Here is a 12200-nt window from a genome sequence, read left to right on the forward strand (position 1 = left end):
GTTCTCCCACGCCTCAAATAGGAGCTAGCATGAATGCTCTCAGCGACCAGTTGTTGGTAAAAGGAGAATCAGATAAAACAGTCATTAAAGTAATCAATAAAAGATTCAATGTATCAATCGATCCCACTTAGCAAAGTAATTAACTGAATCCCCTTAACTGAAGTGTGTATGCCTAACTAATTATACTTGCTATCTTTCTGATGCTAACTCCATTTGTTGACACAAAGGGTAAGGTGGGCTTTAAACACTTTCTTCTTTATGTGTTAGGTATTAAGAGGAGATGACCTCAGCCAGTTCTCTGAAGAATCAGGGGTTGCTGAGAGTAGAAAACCATGGTTTATGCATAAAACCGAGCTACAAAACCTAATGTAGGCCAAGTATTCACAATATTAAGGACTATATCACTGCCATATGGTAGAGTCAAAAGATGGTTTTCTGCTTTTAAATTTCTATGGTTTCCTGATTTTGAGGTCTTCATAATTGAGCTGTATTTGGCTGCTCTCCAGCGTAGAGTGGAGCAATATCAAAAAGACACACAGATGAAGATCTGTCATTGTCTTCATTAGAAGAAATCTGAAAATTAGGAGTCCTAGCTGATAGTAAAGACTACCCAGAGGGATGGGATGACCATAGGGACTGTGCTGAGGATGCATTATAATGTGTGATAAACACTGTGAAGCAGTGTTGCTCCAGGAAATGGTCCAATACAACATAGAAGCAACTTTTAATGTCTTCCAGTCACAAGTTGTTCATATGTAATGTATATTTTACCCAGTGTTTTCCAGTTCCAGAAGCAGAGGATGCCTTTATCAACAAGCAGAAGGTGCAGAAGGAGGTGTAGGCTGCACTGACTCAAAATGCCACGCTGAGCTGCGAGGTGACCCAGGAGAAGACGGAGGTGAAGTGGTACAAGGAGGGGAAACTGATCACCTCGAGCAAGAAGTTCAAGGTGGAGTCAGAGGGCAAACAGCGTCGGGTGGTGGTGAGCCAGGTGGAGAAGAAAGATGCAGGGGAGTACAGCTGCGAGGCTGCTGGCCAGAAACTCACCTTCAAGATTGATGTCACAGGTGAGAGAAATTGTTTTGACTGTATTGAACCCCCCAACAAAGAAGGAGGGGAAAGTTAAGTGGTTTGACACATTCAACCCCAGCATTCAGTGATGTAGACGGTGCTTAAATTCTGTTTAATTTGTGTACATTCCTGTTTGCCTTCTGAAGCTATGAACACAGAGGACTTGGGTAGCCTCAGCTTAAGACAGGCTGGAAATAATTGGGGAATTTCCCTGGGGATCTCAAGTAGATGCAATGATAGCAAAATGAGAAGTCAATAATTACAGGGGAAATTAAAGAATATTAAAGGTATCTTCAGGGCACAAGCACACCCCTGCAAATGCTTCTTCCTAAATAGTCTCAGAGACAGCATTTTGTCACAATGCTAGACGGCAGCATTGGTGGTTTCTATTAAATTAAAGAAACCTGCAACTAAAAAGGTTTTCCCGTATTTTCTTTTGTTTTCTTCTCTATAGCAGGTACAAAAGAAATGCTTAAAAATAGAAAGGCTTCAAGCTGGTGCTTTTCTTTCCAGAAATGGAGGAAGACAGGCGTTCATTTATTAGGAGAGTCTGATAAGAAAGTGGAAAAAGGCTTTTTACCAGGGTCTATAGCAACATAACAAAGGGCAATGGTTTCAAAAGTGAAGAGGGTAGACTCAGTTTGGACATGAGAAAAGTTCTTTATGATGAGGGTAGTGATACACTGGAACAGATTGTCCAGTGAAGGTTGTGGGTGACTCATCATTGGAGTGTCCAAGGCCAGGCTGGATGGGGACCCTGGGCAGCCTCATTTAGTGAATGATGTCCCTGACCACGGCAAGAGGTTGGACTGGATGATCTTTAAAGCTTCCTTCTATACCCAAACCGTTCTATGATTCCATAGGGGAAACCATTTTATTACTGCCTCTGAAAACTCAGGAGATATTAGAATTGTTTTCAGAAATAAGTAGGTGAGAAAAATACATTTCCTCACTATGACTTAATCACAAACAGAATTTAACCTTGACCCTCACCTGGCTTTTGCTGGCAAAGCAACTTACAGCTGTCAGCTTGTTTGGACAATTTAATGCCTGTCCCCTTGTAAGAAACAGACTTTTCAATGACTGCGTATGCTGGTGTGCTGCTGGACAGTGGGGAAAGGGGTGTTTTTTAATTTTTGAAGATTTTGGAACATGATACTGGTGGAAATGAAAACAATTTTAGGGCTATCTAAGCTGTTTTGGTCTGGCAGGGAGGAAGTTCTTCACTGGCAATTGATATAGTTCAGATGTTGGCATTCAGTTCATAGCACTGTCAGGAAATGTGAGTGGGAAAGCTGTCCTCAACGGTACAGTCCAAAGACTAATTTGGGCATTTGGGGAAGGCTGTGTAGAAAAGATTCATGTCTTAAATGTGCCCATTTGCCTTCAATTCCAGAAGCAGAAGATGCTTTATCAACATGGATAAGGCGCAGAAGGAGGTGAAGGCTGCACCAACAGAAAATGCCACGCTGAGCTGCACAGGTAGGACAGGTGTTGTCTGAAATACAGCAGAGAACAGTAAAGTAAAATCTAGTTTCTATTATACAGTGATCCAGGTGCAGTAGTCTGTGCTGAGGTTTTTTCCCTAGACTTGATTGCCTGGGTTTGTAGCAAGTATTTGGTTTTAGTATGGCACAAAGACCTGTTTCAGTCTGTCTGTAGAATAATAATTACTGATATATGTACAATGGAAGCAATATTCAAGATAGTATTCAAATCTCTCCTGTGCCTGAGATCCCAAACTGTAATTCTTGTTCACCGAAACATTTGACTAAGAGAAGTATGTGCAGTGAGGCTGGAGTGCATGTTCTACGTGCAGCCTTTCGTGGCAGGAGAAGCAGGAACTTCTCCTAGTAGTACACTGCCTTTTTACTATGCCTTTATGTTGGAGGCTGCATCTGGATAGGTGAGTCTGCTACTCACAGTAAGAGACCTGGTAGAGCTGACTATTCCCAGAGCTCAAAGTAAGATAGATATCTGCAAATCACACACAAAGAACAAAGGACTGCATTGGTGAGCATATTTCCTTTGTGCCTTTGACAGTCACAGTTGTGGCAATGGTAGAGGCCATGAGGAGTCTGTTCAGGAAGCCAGGAGTACTGTTCTGGGTCATGAAAAGGCAGCCAGTGGTTTGACTATTTCATGTTTATGTGTTTTGATGTTTCACAGTGGGTTTTAAGTAAAAGGAACTCAGGTTTTGGTTGCCTGCAGGACAGATGTTCTTTTGGGTTCAATATGCTTGCATAGTGACTTGCAACCATGGGACTGGTGTTCAAGGACCCTCTTGGTTCCTTTAGTTCCTAGGTTCTTTCTTGCCTAGATTTGACACTTTGTTTCAACAGAAGAGCTGATATTCTCTAGTGAAGGCTATTAGTTTGGGCACAAGTGATAACCTAAACCTGTTCCAAGCTGTACATACAGATCTGCAAGTTGGTCTCATTTCAGTCCCTCAGTCAATACTTTCTCTTTTCTCCCCTCAGAGCCAAAACCTGTGTTTATAAACCAGGAGAAGGTGCAGAAAGAGGTGAGTGCTGCCCTGGCAGCAAGTGCCTCCCTCAGCTGTGAAGTAGCACAGGATAAAACCGAAGTAAAATGGTACAAGGATGGAAGACTGCTTGCCTCCTCCAGAAAGTTCAAACTGGAATCTGTGGGCAAAACACGGCGTCTGGTTGTGGAGCAGCTGGAGAAGAAAGATGCTGGAGAATACATCTGCGAGGCTGCTGGCCAGAAGATGACCTTCAAGTTGGAAACAACTGGTGAGCATTCACTTTGGGAGCACTAAGCAGCTGTTTATGTGGCTTAGAGGAAGACTGGCTGTCTTCTACCCTGTGGCCATGGAACAGCCACAATTCCCCCCGGAACAACATCAATGACCCACACCACAAGTTGGATTCTCCTTTTTAATGTAGTGGTAGCAAGGTGAAAATGTGGCTGTGGAATACTTTTGACTAAGGAAATTCTACTTTAATTTCTAGATGCACTGAATTACCCTCTAGAGTGTCTTTCTGATTATATAAGCAACCACGGGTGACTATGATCCTGATTTATATCTAGGTTCTGGCTTACTTTTTCAGTTAGGTTAGATGAATAGTTCCGGAGAAGATAGGGAAATACAGCAGTTCACTGATACCACGTGTCAGAAGAATGCATCTCAGTGCTGGGCAGTTTGCTGCTTCATTCCCTCTTACAAGTTGCACCCAAGGCTGGAAAAGACCACTGAGATAGCTGAGTCCAACCCCTGCCCACCCTCACTGGACTTACTAACCACGTCCCCAGTGCCACATACCCGTGGCTCTTGAGCACCTCCAGTGACTGTGGTATATCAGCGTGGTTGCTTCAGTTGTGTGAGTTTTCAGCCACTGGCTGTTGTTCTAGCGAGACAAAAAACCAAAACTGATGGAACAGTGTCTATACAGGAAGCAACTGGCTGTCCTGATGGCTGCCAACAGTTTTGCACAAGGTGTGTCATGCAAGCCTGCATGAGTCTGGTTTAAAAACTTGCTGTTCTGATGGAAGGAGAGGATGTTGGTACAGGATAACTGCGGGATTTGTGCTCTCCCGACATCCAGTTGCAATCACAGCTTATTGTTGCTATAGAAAACAGCTTATCTGTAGACAAACTAAGTTAGTTCCATTAAGTGGCTGAAGCCCTAAGTGATCCAAGGTGAAGCATGATCCAAACTGGAATTTAGCTAATTGTACTAGGGAATCCAAGCCTTAATGAGATGAGTTATTTAAAATATGAGTCCTCCATCTAAAACAGTGTCACGGAGTTCTCTCTAGAGCTCACTCCGGGACAGTGGGCACAAACCCGGGGCAGCAGGAACAAAAGCCCCCCCCCCCTTTTCTCTAGCGGCACGGCGGCGCGGCCCGGCGCAGCCCAGCCACGTGCGTTTAGGGAGACGGGGAAGGGAAGGGAGATTGCGATTAAATCTAACAAAAAAATGAGGGAGGAAAAAGGTGATCTGAGAACGAATGGCAGTTTAATAACCTAATAACACTAAACAACAACAAGAGAGTTTCAACAAAGAGAATACCAAGTCCCCAATCTCACCGATGGAGCTGTGGAAGGCAGGAAGGTCTGACCATGTTGTCTCCTCGCAGGGAGCCGGTCCAGCAACGCCGTCCCCTTCCTCCCTTCCCTTCCGGTGCCCCACCCCACATGCTCATTAAGGCAGTTCACAGAAAAAAAAACTTGTCCCCTTTACTCCCATTATTAGGCATGGTGCTCTGATGTGGAATACCAACACCAACCAAATTGCAAAACCATAACATTCCACCCCTTATTACACATCATCACATCATGCCTAACTTTTATCAACATATAAACAGAACAGTAGTTAACATGCATTACATATGTACATACATATACATATATAGATATATATACACACATGGAATCACAGGCTGCACTCCCCCAGCATCAAATTTCCCTGTGGCACACACTGAACATCCCCATCCTTCTGCATCACCCACCAGGTGCACCCAGGTCCCTGTGCAAAGACAGTTCCACGGAGGGGCCTCCCCTTTCCAGAGGCTGGAAGGACCCAAACCGCTTTTCCCAGCATATTCTTTACATGCACCACAGGAACCTTATCTCCCTCCAAGGTACGCAGGGAGTTGGACTGTGTAGGGCCATCTCGGTTGGCTGATCCTCAGGTGTTTACCAGCCAGGTGGCTTCTGCTAGATGTTTCTCCCAGTTCTTAAATGTTCCACCACCCATCGCTTTCAGCGTGGTTTTCAGCAAACCATTGTGGCGCTCGATCTTACCAGCGGCTGGTGCGTGATAGAGGATGTGATAGATCCACTCTATGGCGACGCCCATCTTGCCATTTCACCCCTAGAAACTGGATTTCTTGGGCAGGGCCCTTCACTTTGTCTCGCTTAATAGTGAAACCAGCAGACAGGAGGATTTGGATTATCCGTTCTCCTTTTTTAAAAACCTCCGTCGCTGTATCACCCCACACAACGATATCATCTATATACTGCAGGTGCTCTGGAGCACCGCCCTGTTCCAACGTGGCTTGGATCAGCCCATGGCAGATGGTCGGGCTGTGTTTCCACCCCTGGGGCAAACGATTCCAAGTGTACTGAACACCCCTCCAGGTATGCAAGGAGCCCCCTGGCCAGTCACTATACGATGTTTCTGCCAGTCTCTACCAGTGAGGCTTATCTCGGCCTCCAATACAGACAGTTCCTGCAAACCCCCAGTCACCCCATGTATATGTATCCGTTCTGTCCCTTCGAAACCTGAGGGTATCAGAGTGCACTGTGCACCGGTATCCACCAGTGCTTTATATTTTTGTGGTTCTGATGTGCCAGGCCACCGAATCCACACAGTCCAATACACTCTATTATCCCTTTCCCCCCCCTGGCTGAGGGCAGGGCCCCTCTATTGGTTGTCTGCAGCGGTAGAGGCAACCTCAGTAGTGGCTGACCTCTTTTGTAATTTTCTTACCCGTGCTCGCAGTACAAAATTGGGTTTGTCATGCCACTTCTTCATATCCTCTCCATGGTCACGCAGGTAGTTCCACATGGCACCACGTGACATAGGCTCACTGCGGTCCTTCACTCGGACAGGTGTGCGTTTGCGTCTGACAGCTGAGACTGCCACAGGTTCACTGTGGTTCCTTGCCGCAGACCAGCTCTTCTGCATGTTGTCCTGTCTTTTCTCCATTCGGTCCATTCTATCCACCATTTTACAGATGGCTGCGATGGTGGTACGGTGTGGCAGTAGTGAGTATTCGATATTTTGCAGTGAAAGGATGAGCTCAAAAATTTCAGGTCTCCTATCCAGCTCATCATACCTGTTAGAGTTCGTTAATAGTACACTGGAATACTTCACTGGTGCTGACCGTATGAGTTTCTTGCATATTTCCGGAGTACCGCTCACCTTTTCTGGGTCATGGTAATCCTCTGGGTCCCCAGGGACAAACGTGGGATCGAACAGCATTTCTGCCACAGCCATTTCTCTCAGGTACTGGATACCTTCCTCAGCTGTACTCCATTTTTCCAGTACAGGCTCCAAATCACTTTTGAGAAGACAGGTTGCCTTTACAGCTGATAGAATCCTCTCCCAGAGATTGGCGACTCCATCGAGACATCTGCTGATCCCTCTATCAATAGATGAGTCTCGAGCAATGTTTCCTAATTGACGAGCCTCATCGCAGCTTAGGGACATGCAGGAGGCCCCAATGTCCCAACACCGGAGCAGCCAAGTGACAAGGCGTTCACCTGGGAGTCGGGCAAACTCCTTTCTCGCACTTTGGATTTCAGTAATTTTCAGAGGTTTACGAGTAGAGGAAGCAGTGACTTTTCCCTCATCATCACTATCTTCTCCGCGTCTGTTAGTCTTCTGGGTTGCCTTCCTTGGTGGTTTTTGGGAGGGTCCCTCGCCCGGATCTTCCTCTACTTCCTCCATCCGTTCCAGACGTGAGGACACACGTTCCCATCTCTGGCCTTCCACTGGGGCGACTGACACTGATGCTGGTGCTTCCTGTGGTCGGCTGGGATTAACTTGTTGCCTTCCCCTTAGGATTTGGATCTCATTCTCGAGACTCTCTATCTTTTTCATAAGCCATTCGTTCTGAGATCCCCCTGATCTCCCACACTCACTCAGGGGTTCTATTAATTTCCCAAGGTCCCTCTGGTGTTCAGGGGTGAGATTACCTGATACTGGGGGTCCCGATGCTTCTGGCCCTTTTCCTGAGTCTCTCTGCACTATTCTTTGCAAGTCTCTCTGCAATTTATAGTAAACTACTACAATTAGAGAGACTAACAACACAGTATTCCAATTGACACCCCAGTCATACTTAAGGAATTCAGAGCATTCGTGAGCCAGTTCAAGCACGGTGCCTGTGATGTTCGTTAGTCTGGAAGGGAGCCAGGCAGATATCTCTATCCCTGCCAGCCATCGGCTTAATAAGTCTACCCGTACCCCCAACATCAGGAAGTCCTTAAGCCAGGACCACAGGAACCTACGGACTATCAGTCCTACATACAGGGCTGCTGAAAAAAACCACCTAATTACTGCCCAAAACATTGCCCAGAGCTCTGCCCGCATTCTCCACCAAAAATGTCACGGAGTTCTCTCTAGAGCTCACTCCGGGACAGTGGGCACAAACCCGGGGCAGCAGGAACAAAAGCCCCCCCCCCTTTTCTCTAGCGGCACGGCGGCGCGGCCCGGCGCGGCCCAGCCACGTGCGTTTAGGGAGACGGGGAAGGGAAGGGAGATTGCGATTAAATCTAACAAAAAAAATGAGGGAGGAAAAAGGTGATCTGAGAACGAATGGCAGTTTAATAACCTAATAACACTAAACAACAACAAGAGAGTTTCAACAAAGAGAATACCAAGTCCCCAATCTCACCGATGGAGCTGTGGAAGGCAGGAAGGTCTGACCACATTGTCTCCTCGCAGGGAGCCGGTCCAGCAACGCTGTCCCCTTCCTCCCTTCCCTTCCGGTGCCCCACCCCACATGCTCATTAAGGCAGTTCACAGAAAAAAAAACTTGTCCCCTTTACTCCCATTATTAGGCATGGTGCTCTGATGTGGAATACCAACACCAACCAAATTGCAAAACCATAACAAACAGCATTGAACTGTTACCCTGGTTTATGATAGAAGTGAGAGTTTAAGAGCAGAAATCTGAAGTTATGCTCCATATTTCTCATCACTCAAAAGAATATTTGAATATATGAATTCCTTTGGCTATGTTAGAGCTCATAATGAGGTCAGCTGATGTTCTTTAAATGCTCGGAGTCTAGCAATGTGGGCAAGTGGACTGCTATTTGCTGTTGAGCTTTAGGCTGAGAAGCCTGATTTTAGAGGACCGTGGACTTCCCCTTTCCCTTCCCCTCTCCTCGCCTTCTCCCTGGACTGATCCTGCATGGTTTGAGAATGATTTCAGAGCAAGGTAAATGAGGAATAGCCATGTGAAAACCTGTTGTTTTACTGCACTGTAAAAGACACTTAGTCAAAAGACAAGTGTGTGTTCCAAGGTTAAGACTGCAGGAGATCCTAGAAACAACTCAGCTGCTCAAACCTGTAGTCTGGCTGAATATTTGATTGGAAGTTATGGTCAGGAGGAGATGCTTGAGTAAGACAAATAAGAGGTCATGGGTAAGTTGGTCCTTCTTGTGATATTCTTCTAGGCTTTCATCAGGGAAAAGCTTAATTAGTCCAAATAATTATAGCAGAAACACCACACCAAGAACATGTGAGTGATATTTCAAATTTCTTGACATGAAGGTAAATTTTACCTGGTTCTGCCATTCCCCAAATGTTTGTTTCCTTATGACAAGAAGAACTTTGCAAAAGTAATTTTATTTTTTTTTCAGTCTTGTGTGCAACACAAAAAGGGGTAAAATCTAGGAGGCCACCTGAAATGTTTTTTCCATCTGGAAGGATCCATTTAAGAGCACCCATGGACCTGGTTATGAACAAGTTTTCTTCTTTGCAAAGGCTGTTGCTTAATTAGCAGATACTGTACCTGGGAGAGGAAGAGGGAAGTAACTTGTTTTGGAAGTCCTGATGCTATTCAAGCATTCAAGGCCAGGCTGGATGGGGCTTTGTGCAATCTGGTGTAGAGGGAAGCATTCCTGCCTACAGCAGGGGGTTTGGAACTGGGTGATCTCAAAGGTCCCTTCCAACCTAAACCTTTCTCTGATTCCTTTGATGATTCTATTTCTCAGCTGCTGGTGTGAGATCTCCAACCTGTCCCCGTTGTCTTTCAGTGCGCAGATGAAGCTGGTGAAAGGTCTGCAGCCCCTGGAATTCCCTGAGAAGGGAACTGTCACCTTTACGGTGGAGGTGTCCCATGAGGATGTGGAAGGGACTTGGCAGAAGGACGGCGTGCGGCTGAAGCCTGCACCAAATATCACGATGGGTGTCCAGGGGAAGAAACATTCCTTGACACTTTCTTCTGTGACCCTTGAAGATGCAGGACTCATTTCCGTTAAAGCAGAAGGCATGAATTCATCGGGGAGGCTCACTGTGACAGGTATTGGTTGGTGCAAGGTGTCATTATCTGCTCCTGTCCCAGATTACTTGAACAGCAGAACCAGCTTTCCTTCCAGCTGCAAAGAATGTTTTGCACTGGGCCATTGCCACCAGAGTATCCCTCAGATATCAAGAGGATTGTTGGAACGTTATTGTCCCTAGCACAAGTAATGATAATGTGCTCAAAACAATAGGTTTTTTTGTTGTCAATTACAAGTTCTAGTAAGCATGGAGAGTAGGCACTGCCTTTCATTATTCCTTCTGCCAGATGCTCCTAGAGACCTCATTCCCAACTAAATCCACATCCTTCTTTCTCCTTCTCAGAATTGCCTGTGAAAATCAGCAAACCATTGGCAGACATTAGCATCAATCAGAAGGACAAGGTCACATTTGAGTGTGAGCTGTCCAGGCCCAAGGTGGACGTCAAGTGGTTCAAGGTATGGCATGTAATGGTATTTTCCTTTCTGACTTCTCTGGAAATGAATGAGAGCCTTTAATTTCACTTCCAAGGGATGCGAGTCTGAGCTTTTACTTGATAGCTTTTGCATTGCTCTCTTTTCTTAGTGCTCTTTTACTTGCCCAGATCAGCACTCTTTGTTATTATGTCCTGAGTTCATTTATCAAGTTGAACTTGATATCAAGTCGTTTTGGGTTTATTGTGAACTCCTGAGGTCTTGCTTCTCAAAATATTGTTGGTTGGAGCACAGTCTTGAGCTTCAACTCTAACACAGAAATTCTCAGCCAGGATTTTGTAGCCTTGTTGTGAACTGGGTTTTAGGGTGAAATCTCAGTTTTCTTTGCACCTGACAGTGTGAGAATTTGCTCTGGCACTTTGTGTACCTCCCCGGTGCTCAGCTGTTCCTTCCCTTACTTGAGGATAACGTCATTTATTCAAGGTGATGTCCAAACGGGCTTGTTAACAGTCCTCCACAGTGCTTTAAGCTGTCATAAGTCAGCCAGAATTTATGCAAGTTCTATAGCCATTCCTCCATGTTGAAAACACTGCACTGTGCTTAAGCTTCAGCATATGTTCCAGTAAGCACAGTTCCATTAATTCTAGGGGAGTGGGTGAATTAAGCATAGATCTGAAGGCTCCCTTTGCTCAGTGCAGAGATGGAAGGACTCATGGAGATCTGACTTGATATTTTCCCTTCTAGGATTGGAAGGAGCTCCGTCAAAGTAAAAGAAGTGGGCATTACTTCCCAGGGAAATAAGGGAAGTCTTATTATTCACTAGTGTGAATATGAAAATCAGGGAACATGCACATGCCAAGCAGCTGAAGACAAGACATCAGCTACCCTAAAGGTTCATGGTATGTTTAACTGAAAGAGCAAATAAATCCTATTGTGGTATTTTGCACCACAGGAAGAAATGCTTCATGGGCAGTTTGGGCACATCTTGGTTAGTCCTTTTGGATACCTTTCTCTTTCTTCTTTATGCTCAAGACAGATTTTCCCTCCATGTGTTGCATTGGTTAAACCCCAGTTTGTAGCTCATCACCGGGCTCTGAAGCATCAGACTGGTTACTTAACACACGGGTCTGCTTTGCCCTGGTAGATTCCACCTTCCTAAGGGACGTCTGAAAGGATGCTTTTTTTCTGATTTCCTACTAGCTGCTGTCCTCATGTGGCCACTTGGGTTCAGTGTTAGCATGAACATGAACATGTGTCCTGTCCCATGACTTTGGTGAACTCTCATTTTCTCTCTCAGTCTGCAACCAGGTTGGGTTGCTGTTTCAGTACTGGCTGTTTTATGCAGGAACTCTGCTCCTGAGGTTAATCTAAGTTGTATCCAGGCCCTTCAGAAGGAAAGGGAAATAGCAGCACAGAAATATGGTCTGATTCTGACGTAAATAAGTGCAGACCTGGAGAGTTAAAAGGGATTGTGTGATGTTTAAGGGATTTTGAAGCAAAGATGTCCCCTAGGTAAGATTTGTGGCTGACATTCCCCATACACTGTGGGCACACAAGCTAAGGAGAGACTAGTGATGAGCATGCAGAGAAGCCAATGATTCAGACAGGTTTGTAGTGACACGACATTGTAGAGTTCTGTCTAGTTCTCCTTGGCATAGTTTGGAAAATGAAGATGAGGAGATTGGTGGTAACCAATATGGCTTCCTCAAATTCAAGA

The 12200-nt window shown here is 45.4% G+C and overlaps 1 protein-coding gene across 1 annotated transcript; it reads left to right on the plus strand.

Moving 5' to 3' along the window:
* The first annotated feature begins 411 nt into the window (after positions 1–411).
* Positions 412–11456, plus strand: LOC146755930 (obscurin-like protein 1). Its single transcript, XM_085525107.1, has 4 exons — positions 412–430; positions 3552–3827; positions 9806–10507; positions 11228–11456. The coding sequence occupies exons 1-3, from the start codon at positions 412–414 to the stop codon at positions 9814–9816; spliced, it is 306 nt and encodes a 101-aa protein (XP_085381233.1). The 3' UTR covers positions 9817–10507; positions 11228–11456.
* Positions 11457–12200: the final 744 nt, after the last annotated feature.

Source organism: Coturnix japonica, chromosome 29 (genome assembly GCF_054131305.1).
Source record: "Coturnix japonica strain WE chromosome 29, WE-NBRP24, whole genome shotgun sequence".
Classification (NCBI taxonomy): domain Eukaryota; kingdom Metazoa; phylum Chordata; class Aves; order Galliformes; family Phasianidae; genus Coturnix; species Coturnix japonica.